Source organism: Gavia stellata, chromosome 17 (assembly GCF_030936135.1).
Source record: "Gavia stellata isolate bGavSte3 chromosome 17, bGavSte3.hap2, whole genome shotgun sequence".
Lineage (NCBI taxonomy): Eukaryota > Metazoa > Chordata > Aves > Gaviiformes > Gaviidae > Gavia > Gavia stellata.
The window spans coordinates 2,228,759-2,246,990 of NC_082610.1; the positions used below are offsets into that span (position 1 = coordinate 2,228,759).

The 18,232-nt window shown below is 55.5% G+C and overlaps 1 protein-coding gene across 1 annotated transcript; it reads left to right on the forward strand.

Annotated features, from left to right (window-relative positions):
• Positions 1–1,024: 1,024 nt before the first annotated feature.
• On the forward strand, positions 1,025–17,777 carry DDB1 (damage specific DNA binding protein 1). Its single transcript, XM_059825870.1, has 27 exons — positions 1,025–1,119; positions 2,166–2,314; positions 2,427–2,543; positions 3,777–3,998; positions 7,303–7,417; positions 7,529–7,626; positions 8,999–9,157; positions 9,564–9,647; positions 9,831–9,947; positions 10,319–10,421; positions 10,587–10,662; positions 10,743–10,851; positions 11,031–11,209; positions 11,311–11,474; positions 11,567–11,674; positions 12,043–12,250; positions 12,436–12,531; positions 12,782–12,893; positions 13,488–13,611; positions 13,947–14,111; positions 14,539–14,633; positions 14,796–14,966; positions 15,609–15,718; positions 15,932–16,101; positions 16,421–16,523; positions 16,911–17,034; positions 17,217–17,777. The coding sequence occupies exons 1-27, from the start codon at positions 1,059–1,061 to the stop codon at positions 17,298–17,300; spliced, it is 3,423 nt and encodes a 1,140-aa protein (XP_059681853.1). The 5' UTR covers positions 1,025–1,058; the 3' UTR covers positions 17,301–17,777.
• The last annotated feature ends 455 nt before the right edge of the window (positions 17,778–18,232 follow it).

The window sequence follows — 18,232 nt, forward strand, 5'->3', positions numbered from 1 at the left end:
CTCATGGCCGGAGCCCCCCCCGGAAAGCAGGGCCACCCGGCCCCGGATGGCCACCAAGTCGGCACGCAGGACTACCCGGTGTCCCCGCAGGAGCCGGAGGCCGGGGTTGCAGGCCACCAGCCCCGCCAGCGCGTCATCGGCGCAGCCCGCCACCGAGTTCACCAGCTTCTTGGGGACCTGGTGACACAGAGGGGTGGCGGTGGCGGGGCAGGGGGGTGGCACCCCAACCCATGGGGGTGGTGGGGGGAGCAGGGGGCTCCCCGCTGCCCCGGGCTCACCTCCATGGGGACGGCAGAGGATCCCGCGCAGCTCCAGCTCCGAGTCCAAACCCTGTCGGGAGGCGGTGGGGGCTGCGGGAGGACAAAGTCTGAGGCTGGTGGGGACAGGCCCCTGTCCCTCCGGGGGGGTCCGGCGGGGACCCCCTGGCCTGGGCATGGCGGGAGGGGGACGGGGTGGGGTATGGGGTGCCTGATCGGGGAGCTGGGTTCAGTGTCACCCCCCAAATGGGGACCACCTCCTGGGGTGGGGGGGGGGGGGGACCAGGGTGGGACGCGCCCCACAGCAGGGACCCCCTTATGGGGTGGGGGGAGCGAGATGGGAGCACCCCCCCAAGCAAGGCCGCCGTCCTGTGATGGGGGGCACCAGGGGGGGAGCATCCCCCCGTGGTTATCCCCTCTGGGCGGGGGGGGGCCATGGTGGGTGCACCCCCCTGAGCAGGGAGGGAAGGGAGGGGGGGCACTGCCCCTGGGGCAGAGGGGAGCCAGGGTGGGTGCACCCCCCCAGCAGGGCCCCCCTTTGGGGGGGTGTGTGTGACACCAGGGTGGACGCACCCCACCACTGGGGACCCCCCCCCCGGAGCACCCCCCTTCCCCACCTGCCCTCTCGTCTGCTCCTCCGGGTCCTCCGGGCGGCCCAGAGCGGCCCCGCGCGGCCCCTTCCGCTGACGTCCGCCGGCGCGGGCGGAAGGGGCGGTGGCAGCGGCGGAGAGGCCGCGCTCCCGGTGCGCGCTGCGTCCTGCCTGGGCCCTGCTGCGGCCTACCGACCCCCCCGCCGCCGCCATGTCCTACAACTACGTCGTGACGGCGCAGAAGCCGACGGCCGTGAACGGCTGTGTCACCGGTACCGGCCGGGGGGGGCGCGGCGCCAGGACCCCCGGCCTAACGGTGGCGGCGCCGGGGCCTGTGCGGCCGTGGGGTTGATGTGGGGCTGCGGGACACTGTGGGGCTTGGTGGAGGTGCCTGGGGGGCTGGAGGGACGCTGAGGTTCCTGGGGGTCAGTGGGGCACCGGCGGGGTGCTGAGGCCCCTGGGGGGCTCGTGGGGCACTGGGGGGGCTCAGGGGGTTCCCTGAGCTCTGGGGGGGGGCTGTGAGTGCACCGAGGTGGGTTGGAGTGTGCTGAGGTGTGTGAGGGATCGGGGCGGGGGGGGCTGCGGGAGGACTGAGGGCCCTGAGGGTGCCCAGAGGTCCGGAGGTGCGTTGTGGGGCGCGGGGAGGGGGGTTTAAAGTTTGTCGGGATGCTGTGGGGCACTGGGGGTGTCTTCAGTGTCCTGAAAGGGGGGGGCTGAGGGGTGCTGGGGGCACGTTGAGGTTCATGGAGGTGGTGTGGGGCACTGGGGTTGCGCTGAGGTTCCTGGGGGGAGCTGGGGGGCAGTGGGGTTTCTCTGGGGGGTCTGGGCCGGGCTTGAGATTTCGGAGAGCTCAGTGGGGTTGTGGTGTCTGGGTGTGAAGTGGGATTCCTGGGTGGGTGGGGGGGTGTGGAGAGCAGCAGAGGATTGGGGTGCTGCGGGGAGAGGTGGTGGTGATGGCCGTTTCTGTGCTTTGCCTTATTCCGAGGCGGTTTGGGGTGTTGCAGTGTACTTTGGAGAGGGGGTGTGGTGGAAACAGCCCCCGGGAATGAAGTTCCCTGAGGAAAGATGCGAAGTCAGAGCTCAGGGAAGGCAGTTGCTGAGGGGGCTGGCTGTTGTCGGAGGAAGGTGCTGGGGTTTTGGGATGCCTCAGCCTGGGGGGGTGCCACAGGGAGGCTGGTGCTCAGTCTGAGGCTGTGGGGATGCGGGCCGGATCCCCAGGATTGGCAGATTCCTGCAAGTTGTTCAATGAGAGCACCCCAAGGTGCCGCCTCATCGCTTCTTTGCGACTCAACGGTGATTTCTTCTCCCTGTTTTCCAGGGCACTTCACCTCGGCGGAGGATTTGAACCTGCTGATCGCCAAGAATACGCGACTGGAAATCTACGTGGTGACAGCGGAGGGGCTGCGGCCCGTCAAGGAGGTGGGGATGTACGGCAAGACCGCCGTCATGGAGCTCTTCCGCCCCAAGGTGGGTGCATTGCTGGGAGGGGGCTGCCTGCCAGCTGGGGAGGGCAGGCGCGCCAGGGCGGCTGCTGGCTCTGACACCCTCCTGAAGGCATGCTGCCACTCTGCTTTGGCAGGGGGAGAGCAAGGATTTGTTGTTCATCCTGACAGCCAAGTATAACGCCTGCATCCTGGAGTACAAGCAGAACGGGGACAGCATTGATATTATAACCCGTGCCCACGGCAATGTGCAGGTGAGTGAAGCTGCAGCACCTGGAAGGGGTGAGTTCCCTTCCTTAGGGATGGTTTTACTTTGCCAGTGACAAGGATGCACCTAGGTAATGGGTTTCTGCCTTGTTATTTATGATTCTTTGCCTACCGCTGACTCTGGTATGGTTCACCTGCTGCCACTGGTATTTCCAGAGGTTTTTGCCTGCAGTGAGTTGGTCTCGGGCTCAGGGACTAAGGACACGGCTACAACTGTGTTCTCGGGGTGGTTTCCAGAATAATAAGGTTAATTTGAGATACTCCTACTGTAAAGAGAAAACTCAGCGTAAGGTAGAATTTTCCCTGGGAAATGACTCCTGCGGTATTTCGTGGCCGGTCTCTACACGCTGCATACCAGAAGCATGACTGCTGAAGTTACTCTTTCCATCATGGCCATACAACATTGTTAATAGTTGTAGATGTTCTCCATTGTTCTGTGTGGATTAAAATCACGCCTTCTGAGCAGGTCAGAAATCCATGTGTCTCTCTGGCTTTATGTTAGTTGTTAGCCAACTGATTTCCATCAGCTGTCAAGCCAAAATATCTTCCATCTGTTTCTGGGCGCTGAGCTTCTGCGGACTTACTCTCGGTGGAGCTGAGCAGGGGGTTACGGGCAGGAGATGTAGGTGGGCATGTCCTGTCAGTAACATGTTAGTGTGTATGGGGAAAAGTGCTTAATCTTCCCCTGCCACGGTTCTGCCTCGTGCCATATGGAGATGCTGATATCGGTCCCTGCTGAGTAACGCTGAGGGGTCTGTGGAGGCTGATAACAGCGCTGGATTTCTGGAGGATGATTTTTGGTCATGGATATCAAAGCACTTCACAGCAGCGGAGAGCATCGCTCTCCGTCAGCGATAGGAAGCGGTGGCGTAGGAAAGCAATGTGGCTTCTCTGAGGTTATTCAGTAGAGTTGGGATTAGAAAACCAGTTGCAAGGTCTGCTCCTGGAGCACCTGGTTGCCAGGAGAGAGAAAGTGAGTGCTGTGGGAGCTCTGCCAGGCTCTTGGTGGGGGGAAAGGACCTGCTGCTTGAGGAACGAGATGCCTGGATCGCCTCTGGCTTGCCAGATGGTATTTTAAAGCCTGCTGGGAGGTGTGCAGGGAGTCTTTCCTCAGCCGAAGGGTGGTAACTTGTACCTACTATTCTCAAGTCCCACGTGGGGATCTTTTTCTAATGCTTATTGCCCTTTGTCTTTCCCCTCTCCACGGATCTCTCGCTCAGGATCGCATCGGTCGTCCCTCAGAGACCGGCATAATTGGCATCATTGACCCAGAGTGCCGGATGATCGGCCTGCGGCTCTATGATGGCCTCTTCAAGGTCATTCCCCTGGACCGGGAGAACAAGGAGTTAAAGGCTTTTAACATCCGCCTGGAAGAGCTCCAAGTCATCGATGTGAAGTTTCTCTACGGCTGTCAGGCTCCGACCATCTGCTTCGTCTACCAGGTACCTTGCTCTCGATTGGCGACTCAGGCGGAGGGTGCTGGAGGCTGCTGGTGCACCAGCCAAGGTCTCTTAAAGGCCTTTCAGAGGGCTTGGAGCAGCGGCAGTGTCCTGGAGCCAACGGAAAGCAGTGCTTTGGACAGAGCGAGAGACGGTTCTGGCTCCTGCAGGCTCATTGTGTAGCCGAGGAAAGTCCATGTTCCTCTGTGCTGCTTTTTTCCGTTTCTGGGAGAGGGGAAGCAATGCTTTCCCACAGGAGAGCTGGGCAGCTGGTGCTTCGGATGGGACCGTTTCCTTGTTAAACACATGGGTCTTTCCAGCAAATGCTGAGCAGGTGAATTAGAGCCGGAGTCAGCTGTTTCCTGTAGGCACTGCTGTGAGACTCGAGCCTTTCCCTTAAAAAAGGCAGTATGTCTTGTTTGGGAAGCCACTCTGGGAGTGTGAAGAGGGGCTGTAACCTCCCCTATCACCTGGGTCTTCACAGAGGCAGTGTTTGCAGGCCCTTCTCTGAATGCTTATTTTGAACCAAAGAGCCTTTGCTGTGCTGACTGAGCGAGGGATTATCTTTGCTTTGTCAAAGTTGGGGCTAGCCTGGGCCGAGCTGAAAGTTCCTGGAACGGCAGCACAGGCTCTGGTGTGAATTTAGTTCAGCTTCAGTGTAGTTCTTAGCTCGCGTGGTACGAGTTTGCCACATGGCAGCAGTGACTTGATTATTCCCTATCTGTTTTGTAAGTCACTATTATTATTTTCAAGAGGGGTGGGTGCTGTTGAACCCCCCTGACAGTTACCAAGTAGAGACGGGGAAAAAATCACTTTGTCACCACGTAACTAAGGTTTGGGAGGGCAGCCCGGATTCCCCCGTGTCAGGACAGTGCTCTTCCCCTGCCCTCAGGGTAGCTAGTGCTCTCCCTTCTCACCTGAACAAACGCCAGCGTGCTTTCTTCAGCCTTGCCGGGAAGTGTCCCCAGGCGTCACGTATCCTCCCCACCTCACAGACACTTGCGTGACAATTTAACGGTGTGCACAAAAAAAGGAAGAAAACAGGGAGGAGTTTGATTACCTGAAAAAGCAAAGGATTTTCAGCTACTGCGGAGGAGCAAGCACTGTTTACTTAGAAAAAGGACTGCCGTTCTTCTCCTGTTTAGGGGAGAAGGGAGTCATGAGCCTGACCTGGAGGGCTGTGTCGCGCACGCTTCCACAGCGCGCGGCCGTCTTCTTTCTGTGTGACTGGGGAGTGTATGTGGGGATCGTATTTTTATCCTCTGCAGCTGCGCTGACTTTGAAACCTGGCGTCAGAAGGGAAGCTCGTAGCCAGTCTTTGCTCTAGATATACGTGCTAAGGGTGGCTGGCTTGTCATGTATTTCTGGTTTTGACTCGCTGCCTGGGTGACTTCCCCAAAGGTAGGAAGCCTAGCAGTGGCGTTGTGCTGCTCTGAAAAGTGCTGAGTGTACCCCTGAGTTTAATTAGTACTGTTGCTGTTGCGTGCTGGGGAAACTGAGGCAGAGAGGGATGGTGATTTGGACGAATTCTTACACTCAGCGTCAGAGTCTGGACAGGAGCATGCCAGTTTCCGCTCATCAAGAGTATCGTCATCAAGAGTATTGGTCATCTAATGTAGTCAGCAAGTAAAAAAGGTCTTATCTGGAGGTCTGACATCTTTACAGATTAAATCAGAGCAAATCTGTTAATGGTTCATTCGTTATTAACATGTATTATATGAATAAATATTTAAAGAGTAAATTAATAGCTTGCTCCATGTCTAACACTCTTAATACAAATTTTATCCTTGCAGCAGGAGTGGGATTGTAAGTTCTGCCTGACTCATTAGGCCTTACATAAAACTCTGGCTTTGTTTTGGTCCCTGGGTGTCTGTCTGATTTGCGTGTGTGTGGAGAGGGGAACGTTTCCAAGCTGCTGCTTTGATTCCTTCTCAATTTATTAATCATTATCACAGGATTTGGACTGAATAGAATAGCAGTGTCTGAGATAATTTTTGTGTAATTCTGAAACCGGAGGAAGATACCACAAAAAGGGGAAGTTCATAAAAATAAAAAAAGGCTTGAGAGCTGCTGCGGTGGGGAGTAAAAAGGTCCAGAAATGTCAAAAGTTTCATTAATGACTCCTCTGCCATTTTAACAGCCCCACTTAAACTTTCTCCTCCCCACGGAGCTATTTCTCCTCCTGGCTTCCCCTTCGCTGTCAGCCGGTACTGCTTTTCGGTTCCCTCGGTGCTGCGCCGCTGGCTTTCACCAGGACCTTGGGCCCTGGAGCGCCGTCGGCGAGGATGTTTGCCAAGTGGCAGAGGCTGTGAGGGGTGAGCCAGGAGGTGCCCAGCTTTCCTGCGAGTGTTTGTTTACGGAGCTGACGGCTACAGGGAGGAGAAAAACGCTTTTACTCAGTTCTGGAAAGTGGTGAGGCATATTAAATAAAAAGATGAACAGCTCTTTTTAAGTAGTTCTGTGAACAACGTGACTAAGGGAACCTGGCTGCCTGTGATTTAGAGCCTTGTCTTAGCTTTTGAGACATGAAATTGGTCAGCAGGTTATGTTCAAAGCCCTCTCTCCACTTTGGGTGCTCATACGTCTTTTCCCCATGCGTAGACCAGCTTTCTCGTAGCGGGGTGCTGATTTGGGGGCCTCTTCTCCGCCCACCATATATTTCAGTGAAGCCTGCGTGGACTCTCTGCCCTCGGAGACCTCTGTGAGTGTCAGGTTTGGTTGAAATTGCCCACTGGGTTAGGAATTACTGGAACGGCAGAGCCATCGGGTTATTTGGCAGGCAGGTTACGTTTCCTCAGGAAACCAGGTTGAAAGGCCTGAGGAACATCAAGGTGGGAGCTCAGCTGCTCTGGCACCTGTGCCGCTACAGCAGAGCTGAATTCCTGAACGCTTTGCTGGAGCTGGAGGTGGTGGCAATATTGCAAAGTGCCGCTCGTGCCCAGATTTGTAGAGCTGTGCATCAGAAAAATACATGAGTCCCAGAAAATCACTTGTATAAAAATGCAAAAATAGCTTTCATCTTTTTTGGCACAGGGATTTATTCAAAGGGTGTTGAACATATGGATAAAGTTAGGGAGAACATTAGTGTGCGTATGTTCAGACACATGTGTGGTTTGAGGGAGACTGAAGAGGAGGCAGGCAGGGTGGGAAGCCTCAGCAGATCGCTGGTGATGGTGTTTCGTGCAGGAGACGAGGCGACGTCTCCTTGCTTCGCAGGTTGCTAGTCAGCTCTGCCTCTGGAGTCTCTTGCAGCTGTGCACATGAGGCTGTCGTCAGCGTACGTCGTTATTTGTGGCTTCTCTTTCAGGACCCTCAGGGTCGCCACGTCAAGACGTACGAGGTGTCCCTGCGCGAGAAGGAATTTAACAAAGGTCCTTGGAAACAGGAGAACGTAGAGGCTGAAGCCTCCATGGTCATCGCAGGTTGGTCCTTCTTTGTAAAAGATCTTCCCTCCTGTTTCTTTCTCAAGGCTGAATGCCTCAGTCGTGGTGCACAGGTTCTCTAATAAGACATTTGTCTTCTTCCCTGCACAGTGCCAGAGCCTTTTGGAGGTGCAATCATCATTGGGCAGGAGTCTATCACCTATCACAACGGAGATAAATATCTAGCTATAGCTCCACCTATCATCAAGGTGAGTGACTACCGAGATCTAGAAATGCGTCCCGTGTAATTCCTCCATTCCCAGGCGTCTCTCAGAGTGCTGGTGGGGTATTGGGCTACTTGTAGTCAAGGATTTAAACTGCTCTTGTCTCCAGGTGTAGTCTAATAGGGTCACTTACTCCCAGAGGTTTGGCAAGTGTGGGTGTTTCACACGATGCCTGGTCTGTGTTTCTGGGGACTGAGGGATGTGTGTGATCCTTGTACCGGTGGCAGCGTGTGCTTGCACTGCAGTTTGTGGCTCTGCTCTCTGGGGAGTGCTGGGAAATGGTGCAGTAAAGCTGAAATCTTGTTTGGGCACCAGAGAAAGGGATTAATTAGGAGGTAGTGCGTGGTTTGGGCATGGGTCCAGGCCAGAGCCTGGTTTCAGTTTGGGCAGCAAAAGATATGAATGAGCCCCTTGGAGACTTGAGTCCACCGGTGTATGATTGGGGCACTTGTTCAAAGGAAAAAAGACTTACAGAGTTTGTGACAGAAGTTGAGCTTGTGTTTTTTGTCAGAGGGATGGGCCAGTTCCCACATTTAAATGGTGCAGGAAGCGCAAATGGCACGGCTGAGGTGCCGCTCGGGGCTGAAAGAGGGCTTGAGCTATGATCAAAAGATCCTTTTAAGCTGGAAATAATGACGGGCTAGAAAAGAGCCTTCTTTTGGGTAAAGAAATACTAATATCATTGCCTGAATGCCTACAGGCTCTCAGACCACTGGTAGGGCTCTGTGTTGGAGAGTGTGTTACATAGGCGACTTGCTCTGCCAGCTCCAGTGCTCTGCTGACATACAGATCTGGGCCTTGACCCGCAAGCAGAGTGCAGGCACATCTGTACTCAAGGCCAGTGGGACGTTGGCATACAATAAAGATCTGCAAGATCAGGATTTTTAAACCAAACTCAAATACCTTGACCGGAGGCCAGGCAGCATCCACCACACAGAGCAAAACGTCTGCAGAGCTTGGGTCCGGAGATGCAGCAGGCTTGGAGCTCTGCAGGTCCCAAATAGCACCCCTGCATCCATGGAAGGCCCAGTGTTAAGAGAACGGGCTTTCTGACGGCATCTTTCCTGGGCTGTGAACAAACTAACAACACGTTTAATTCAGGAACGTGAGGTGATTCCTAGTGACCGAAAGCGAGACCGTTTGACCACAGTTTCTGGTTGTGTTCGCTGATACGGTTTATTGAAGGGTGATTCCAGCCCTCTCCCCCTACGCAGGAGTGGGACTCTGCTGTGGTTACAGCTGGTGTGCTGTGGATGTGGTTTTTCCCTTCTGGCGTGTACCGAGGTGGTCCTTGCTAGATGCCCGTTTGGGGCTGTTTCAACGGGTTCCTAAAAGTTTCCTCCTCCTTTGCGTGCAGCAAAGTACGATTGTGTGCCACAACCGTGTGGATCCCAATGGATCCCGTTACTTGCTGGGGGACATGGAAGGACGCCTCTTCATGCTACTCCTGGAGAAGGAGGAACAGATGGATGGCACTGTCACTCTGAAGGACCTGCGCGTGGAACTGCTCGGTGAGGTAGGGCTTGGCCACATCGCGTGTTCTGTCGCTTCTCACCGTGGGGCTGGGAGGCTCCGCAGGCTGGAAATGCTCCGCTGAGGACTGAGTGGCAGGAACGGTGTCTCTTTTGGAGCCTGGGGTGGGGTGAAGTTTCATGGTTGTCACAGCTCTGAACTTTCAGTTGTTGGGAAATTCCCTATCTGGGCACTTGAAAGTTTACGTCATCTTCCCAGGTTTTTGCCTCACGCTTGTGCGCTGTTCCTGGGAGAAGTTTGGACTCTCTGTGGCTTTTGTAAAGGGATTAAATTCCCTTCCTGTGCCCAGGGTCTTCCTGTTGGGTTGCAGCTCAGATGTGGTACTTGCGGGGTGTGGCAGAGTCCTTTTCATGCTAGTGGTGGTTCATCCGTGTCTTCTAAATTCCCAGACATCCATTGCAGAGTGCTTGACCTACCTGGACAACGGAGTTGTGTTTGTTGGTTCTCGGCTTGGGGATTCCCAGCTTGTGAAGGTACGTGGCCAGTGCCTTCTGGCTTAGTTGTGTGTTCAAACAGGATTTTGTACATATTTATTTTCATCGCGGCTTCGAGAGGTGTATGTGGATAAATTTTCCTTTCTTTGCCTTGTCTGCCCTACACCCTCTCCACTTGCTTGGTCTTGCTTGTTGAAAGCCGATGATTGTGTTTATTCATAGCTCAATGTGGACAGCAACGAGCAGGGCTCCTATGTAGTGGCTATGGAGACCTTCACCAACCTCGGTCCTATCGTCGACATGTGTGTGGTAGACCTGGAAAGACAAGGCCAAGGGCAGGTAACGTTGATTCCGCTTTTCTTTTCTCAGTGCTGGGGGTGTCTGGGACAGCCAGATGTGTGCCAGGGTTGTCGTTGGAAGGAAAAGACTACAAACCATTTATTGGAGGATCACAAAGTCTTATCCAGGTGCAGGGATGGTATTGAGGTCTTACACTGAGGAGCGGTACGGGTGGGGAGGCTAATTCTTGGATATCCCTGTTCATGAGGAAGGGGTTGCCTTCGTGCAATGGGGAAGGATCAGCTGCCAAGAAACTTCCCCTGAGAAGTGGAGAAGATGGGTACTCCATCTTCCCCTGAACCCATCACTACACGGAGGAGTGAGGAAGCTTCCCAGCAATGCTTGATAAAGATCATCTGCTTTTCCTCCAGCTGGTCACATGCTCGGGCGCGTTTAAAGAGGGTTCACTGCGGATCATCCGGAACGGCATTGGGATTCATGAGCATGCCAGCATTGATTTGCCAGGGATTAAAGGTGTGTGAGCTGTTTGGCGCTGTCAGATACAACCCACGACCCGAGAGGGCCCAGTGGGGTCACATCGTATGCACAGGCTGAGGTTGGGGTGTGGGGCAGGGGGCTTGCCACCAACCAGCTTTTGCAATATTCGCTGTGAGCAAACGTGGCCTCTCTTTCTTGCAGGCTTGTGGCCCCTGAGGTCGGACTCTCATCGTGAAACGGACAATACGTTGGTGCTGTCCTTTGTTGGCCAGACCAGGTAAGGTGGGGTTAACGCTGAGCCAGGCTCTCAGCCGCGTGTTGGAGCATGGTATAACAGGAGCTTCCTTTCCCGTTTAGGGTTCTTATGTTGAATGGAGAGGAAGTAGAAGAGACGGAGCTCACGGGGTTTGTGGATGATCAGCAGACTTTCTTCTGCGGCAATGTGGCACATCAGCAATTGATCCAGGTAATACCAGTTCTGGAGAAATGCAGTTATGTTTCTCATGGTGACCCTACAGCCGTTATTGATTGTGAGGCTAACCTAGATCTGTGTTGCTTATCAGGGGCAGGGTTTGCAGTACTTCCCTGGGCCGATGTTGGAAGGGAGGTGTTCTGGCTCTGAGCAGAGGTGTTCTCTCTCCCCAGATCACCTCTGCCTCTGTGAGACTGGTTAGTCAGGAGCCCAAAGCCCTGGTGAGCGAGTGGAAAGAGCCCAACGGAAAGAACATCAGCGTGGCTTCTTGTAACAGCAACCAGGTAGTGGTGGCTGTGGGACGAGCCCTGTACTACCTGGAGATCCGACCCCAGGAGCTCAGGCAGATCAGGTGAGTGTGCATCTCTTTTCCTGGCCCGAGGGCTCTCAGCCTCTGCTGTCTGTCTTTGGGCTCCAGACTGACACCTCTGTCTGCTTCCTCCTTCCTGCCAGCTGCACAGAAATGGAGCATGAAGTTGCCTGCCTGGACATCACCCCCTTGGGGGACACTAACGGCATGTCCCCACTGTGTGCAATCGGGCTCTGGACAGACATCTCCGCCCGCATCCTAAAGCTGCCTTTGTTTGAACTGCTGCACAAAGAGATGCTGGGAGGAGGTAGGGCTCTCCTGGGGCTGCTGGGTGGTGGCAGCGGTCACTGACCTGGCTGAGTCGTGAGTGACATCAGCCTTCTCTTCTGTTCCCTGCAGAAATTATCCCTCGCTCCATCCTGATGACGACCTTCGAGAGCAGCCATTACCTTCTGTGTGCCCTGGGGGATGGAGCTCTCTTCTACTTCGGGCTCAGCCTCGAGACAGGTGACTACAGGGCCTAGCACTGAGCGGGCTGCTGGGAAGGCTGGCTGGACTTGTGCCCTCTTACTTGCTTGTCGTGCTTTCTTTCATATTTCTTGAGAGATCTCTCTTTTTCTTGCTTTCTCGTTGTGAAGGGGTTGTGCTCAGGCAGGACTGGCTGTGGGTACTGGGAGTTGGTGAATTTCTCCAGCGGAGTCTGGAGAAAGGATATCGATGCTTACATCCATTCCTTTGCTGCCCTGTGCTGACAGCAGGATGCATTTACCCGCACTCATTTCTTCCCAAGGTGTTGCAGCCGCGTTGCACTCCGCCATCCTGCTCTTGCGAGCTCCGTTGCGGCAGCTCCCAACACTGGTGCTCCTTTTCCGCAGGCTTGCTGAGTGACCGGAAGAAGGTGACCCTTGGGACCCAGCCCACTGTCCTGAGGACTTTCCGTTCCCTGTCCACCACCAATGTCTTTGCCTGCTCTGACCGCCCCACCGTCATCTACAGCAGTAACCACAAGCTGGTCTTCTCCAACGTCAACCTGAAGGAGGTGAACTACATGTGTCCCCTCAACTCAGACGGGTATCCCGACAGGTGAGCCTGCACCTTGCCTTGTGTGACACGGGCTGGGGGAGGTTTGGACTCTGCAATGGGATCCTGGGATCAGCAAAGGGGATCCTGGGATCAGCAGTTTTGAGGGGTGCGGAGGAGAGGGAGGTTCTTGCTGTGCCACCCACCTTACAAGCACCATTGCTCATCTGTTTTGTTTCCCCGTACAGCTTGGCGTTGGCCAATAACAGCACCCTGACAATCGGCACCATTGATGAGATCCAGAAGCTGCACATCCGCACGGTTCCCCTCTATGAATCGCCCAGGTGAGCTGAGCAGTGGGAGGGAGCCTGGCTTGAGGGCCCGCGCTCTGCTGCATGGGACAAGGTTGGAGGGAGACTTGGCAGTCAGTGTTCCTGTTGTGGGCTCCGTTAGCACGCAGACTGAATTGATGGCTTGTGCTGAGAGCAGTCCGGGCGAGTGAGCAGCCCTGCCTCTTGTCTCTAGAGCCTCTCTGCTCTCCCTGGAGTGGCCTGCCCTGGCTCTCCTGCCCACACAGCTCTGTTTGTCCCGCAGGAAGATCTGCTACCAAGAGGTATCGCAGTGTTTTGGCGTGCTCTCGAGCCGTATCGAGGTGCAGGATGCCAGTGGGGGCACCACTGCGCTCAGACCCAGCGCCAGCACCCAGGTGAGGGGTAGCTGCTAGATAGTCCTCAAGCTCTGGGCTATGGGTATCATAGTTCCTCAGGCCAAACCGTGATGCAGATTTTCCTTGACAATCTTCTCTTCCAAAGCTCTGAGTGCAAGCTCTCCCTTTGGCAGCCTGGGAGGAGATGGGGCGGTAAGATCTCTCCGTGGTGGCGAGAAGGGCTCTCTGTGCTGCTCTCTGGCAGCCTTGGCATGCTCACTGTTCTGTCAGATCACCTTTGTTTCTGGGTGCTGCTCCTTCAGTCCTGCATACAGGCTTCTGTTTGGTCTCAAGTGGTTTCCTTCTCCCAGGGATGCAGGTGCAAGTTCCCTTCAGGCAGTAGCTCTGGTGGAAGCCACAACACTGCATAAACTCTTCTATTAATGCTGTTGCTCAGCAGCGCTGCCTCTGCCGTGCGTGTCACACGTCTCTGCTGGTGCAGGGAGTGTGTCCCTTTACTCAGACCCAGGGAGCTCCTTGCTTCACCTTCTCTCCCATTCATTCTTCTGGTCCGCAGTTGCCTCAGCCCGTGCGGAGCAGCGTGAGGACGTGCCCGAGTAGCACAAGGATGTGACCGATCTTACTGTGTCCTAGGCCCTGTCCAGCAGCGTGAGCACCAGCAAGCTGTTCTCCAGCAGCACAGCACCGCATGAGACGTCCTTTGGAGAGGAGGTGGAGGTGCACAACCTGCTCATCATAGATCAGCACACCTTCGAAGGTACCAGTCCCAAATGCCGGCTGTACCCTACTCCAGTTTTCTCCTCCAGGACAAACCCATCAGCGTGTGGCTGAGACTTGTGATCTTCACAGACTTGTGCAGATCTGTGATCTTGCACGCTTCCTTCAGTCAAAGCATTTTTCCTGGAGGAGCGTCAGGTTTAAGGCATAGTGTGATGGCACAAGGTGGTGGTGGGGAATAGGAGAGTGGATCTCCAGGCAGACATTTTGGACGTGTCTTAAGTTTCCAGCTGCTCCTAGGCATGCTGCTCTGCCCACTTATGAAGGTGGTGTCTGCCGGGACCCAGTTGTTTCTGCCTTTCCCTCTTTACGCAGTGCTTCATGCTCACCAGTTTCTGCAAAACGAGTACGCCCTCAGCCTGGTCTCCTGCAAGCTTGGCAAGGATCCAAACACCTACTTCATCGTGGGCACCGCCATGGTATATCCCGAGGAGGCAGAGCCCAAACAGGGCCGTATCGTTGTCTTCCACTACTCTGACGGTAAGAGCAAGGTCTTCTCACATGGCAAAGTCCAGCTGCTTGAGGGAGATCAGAGATGAGCTCCTCAGGCCCGACAGAGCTCACGTCCCGGTAGCAGGCAGAAAGCTTTTCCCGAGGGGCCTGCTGTCAGCTGCCCGCAGACAGGATCGGTAGGTGCTGTCGCTGTGCTGCAGGCTGTCACAGCATGTTCCCTTTCGCCCCATCTCCCAGAGAAGCCCAAGAATCCCTCACCAGAACTGGATTCTGGGATTTGCTTTCTGCGTGTCCGCCCCTGCTGTCGTGTCACTCTTGTGTTACTTGCCCACAGCTCCTCTGAGACACTTTCTAGAGAGGGCAATGTTGTTTAGAGCAGCTCGTCTGAACCCCTGGGCTTGCCACCCTTGGGAGCGCAGGGCAAATAACCGGGCGGTGCATGGGTTTATTCCAGGGAAGCTGCAGAGCCTGGCTGAGAAGGAGGTCAAGGGGGCTGTGTATTCCATGGTGGAGTTCAATGGGAAGCTGTTAGCCAGCATCAACAGCACGGTAGGGCTCTCGCAAGACCCTGACTTGTTTTGGGAGTGCGTTGTGGAGCTGGAAGCTGCTCCAGCTGTGTGGATGTCAGCCAGGTCCCCGATCTCCGTTGGGGAGTGTGTCTTGGCTGGTGTGGGTGTCCGTGCTGGCTCAGAGCTGTGTCCCTTCCTTCAGGTGCGCCTGTATGAGTGGACAGCAGAGAAAGAGCTGCGCACAGAGTGCAACCATTACAACAACATCATGGCGCTCTACCTGAAGACCAAGGGAGACTTCATCCTTGTGGGAGATCTGATGCGGTCTGTCCTCCTCCTTGCGTACAAGCCCATGGAAGGAAACTTCGAGGAGGTATCAATGCTGTTAAATAGTCTTGGTTGAAGGCATGCTGGGAGCCCATGCTGCCTCTTCCGACAGGCTCTGGGCAGGGGGAGCAGTGTTTAAGGTGATAAAAGAAGGAGCCTGGCTCACCCCACCTTGCAAGCCCTTTGAATACACGGCTGTAGGGCTGTGCAATGAGAGCAGCGTCACCTGGACGTGCTTTTAGATGGATCCCTGTGGTTTCTGGAGGGTTGGATCCCTGGGCTTCCAGGAAACTGGGCAATGAATCAGCAGCCTTGAGAAGAGCGGGCTTTGGGTGCATGATCGCTGCCTGCCAGGGGTGGAGAGCTGCCATCTGGACTGCCTGTTGTACAGTTGGAATGGCTCAGTGCGACTGTAGCTGCATCTCTGTCAGCAAACGCAGCATAGCTGGGGGACGGACCAGGCACTGAGACAGCCTGTGCGCTTACATTGTTAGAGTGGCTCTGGGCATGGCTTTGGCATGGGCCGCTCTGCGTTTGCCTGGGGAGTGCCCTGGCATTGTCCGAGTGCCCAGAGGGGGACAGACTGGATCTCACCTTGCTCCTGAATGTCGGTGTTGGGTGGAACGAAGCTGCTGGATCACAAGACAGGCCATCTGGGCACACTGCCTCTCCTCTTGTCCCCTTCCAGATTGCTCGGGACTTCAATCCAAACTGGATGAGTGCCGTGGAGATCCTGGACGACGACAACTTCTTGGGAGCCGAGAATGCTTTCAATTTGTTTGTGTGCCAGAAGGACAGGTGAGCTGGCTGTGAGGGGGATGTGGCAACGCGTGACGGGAGGGATGGGGTGATGAGACCTTCTGGTCTCCTCCGCATTACAGCTACAGAGGCATGTGTGTCAGGCAGGAAAGCTGGGAAGAGCTTGCCCAGCTCTGAGGAGCAGCGTGGTGGGAGCAGGGGAAGCTTTCATGTCCCCCCAACACAGACTGAGCAGGGTGCTTTGGATTTCAGTGCGGCCACGACCGATGAGGAGCGCCAGCACTTGCAGGAGGTGGGGCTGTCCCACCTGGGAGAGTTCGTCAATGTCTTCTGCCATGGGTCTCTGGTCATGCAGAACCTGGGTGAGACGTCCACACCAACGCAGGGCTCGGTTCTCTTCGGCACAGTCAACGGCATGATTGGTAAGGGTCAGGGTTCCCCAGCCTGAGCCGGAGGGTAACGGGTCTCCTTCCCTGCTGCTGAACCTGAGTTGGGGTTTCCCTATGTCTCCATTCTTCCCTCAAGTGACGCTCTGTGCCGTGCTCCCCTCAGAAACCTGCTTTTCTCTCTGGATTGCTTCCAGGAGAGGGAAGTGCTCTGGCTTTCTTTGAAACTCCTTCATTGTCCCAGCCCGCCCAGGCACCAGCTTCCAGGACAACTCCAGTCCCAGCAGCCTGCTGGGAGCTGCCAGGACGCCCTGGGGTGAGCCCTGAACCTCTGTCTCCATTTTGCCCTTTGCAGGACTGGTGACCTCGCTGTCGGAGAGCTGGTACAACCTCCTCCTGGACATGCAGAACAGGCTGAATAAAGTCATCAAGAGCGTGGGCAAGATTGAGCACTCCTTATATCCTTCCGCAGTTCAGTCAGGAGCCTGTGCCAGTCAGTGCTGGGGGCTGGCTTGCGATTTCGGCCTGAGCCAGGCGCGGGGTGGGGTGTTGGAGCTTTATCTCTGTTGGGACACTCTGGTGGGAGTGTACGTCAGCTGGAGAGGGTGGTAACTGTGTTTGCCAGGTGCCCAGGGCTTTGTGCTTGAAGAGAAGGTGCCTGCGGTAGAGAGGGGCCTATCTTGCAGGATTTGAGGATGAATCTGGCTTTGAGTTGGCCCTAAAAATGTGGCACAAATTCTGTGATCCTCCTGAGGCAGCATTGTCAGTCCGGGACAGCTGCTGTGTGCACCCGTAGTCCGGGGCTGGTGTTACTCCGTGTGGATTCAGCTCCTTGACGGTGGCACCTGGAGATCGTTTCACACCGAACGCAAGACAGAACCGGCTACCGGCTTCATTGACGGTGACCTGATTGAAAGCTTCCTGGACATCAGCAGGCCCAAGATGCAGGAGGTGGTGGCAAACTTGCAGGTGAGATGAGTGATGTGAGCTTAGGCCCTTCAAAATCGGCAGTAGGGACCCTGCTGAGGAATCCGGGCTGCGGTAAATCGGTAAATCCTAAATGGATGCTTTCCCATAAGGTGATGATTTGGGTGTGTTCTTCAGGACCTGCTGACGTCTCAGTGCGCTGATGCCTTTTTCTCTCCTTGCAGATTGACGATGGCAGCGGCATGAAGAGGGAGGCCACTGTAGACGACCTGATAAAGATCGTGGAGGAGCTGACCCGGATCCATTAGCAGGATTCGGGGTCGTTCCCTAGCACCTTCTTCCACGTAGAGCAAGGGAGTCTTTTCCCCACCTGCAGCTTGGGGACCCCCGGCCGGCTGCGCTGAACACCAGCGGTGGTGGCCCTTGCCTGAGGGGACGTGGGGGAAGGAGTCTCTGAAGGGGAGCCAGCTTGCTAGGGATTTTGGGGGGGGGTGTTGGTCAGGCACCATGTCATCGCCTGCTTGGAATCATGAATCCTGCGGACTCGGCTGCTGGCCCAGAACTGGGCTTCGCCGGTTGCGCTCGTCGGGTGACCGACCGATAGCTCTCAGCTGACGCGATGCCCTTGCCTGGATTCACTCTTCACTGTTGTCTTTAGTATATCTTTTTTTTTTTTTCTTTCGGTTTCGTTTTTGATTCTTTTTCCTTGTGTTTTTTGGTGAGGGCGAGGGCTGGAGGAGTCGTCTGGGGCTGGTGAGACGTGCGGGCACGGAGAAGGGAGGATTTCTCTGGGTGACAAAGCTGAGCGGGACAGCGCGCTCCTCTCTCTCTCCACAGGATCTGTGGCTCGCTCAGGGAGGGAGGTTCTGGGAAGCTCAATCAGTTGTTGGTTTCTGAGTTTTACCAAATAAAGTAGTCCAAGAGGAAAGGTCTGTCTCCTGGCGCCGAGCTCCTCAGCGTGACTGCAGGGGTGGTACCCGCTGTGCGGAGCCGTGTCCTCGGCTGGCCGGAGTGACCCCCCCTTCCCCAGCCGAGGCAGTTTCTGGAGGCGTTCCCCACGTCGAAACGCAGTCCGGTGTCGGCGAGAGCGGCGGGGAGGGGCAGCAGGCTCAGCGGATCAGTCTGCAGGTGCTGGGGCCTGCGTCTTGTTTTCCAGATGCATTTTTACGGCTTTTCTTTGACTTGAGAGAAATCTTTGTTTTGCCTCTTGGTGCAGCCTTGGCAGCGGTGTTGCCGAGTG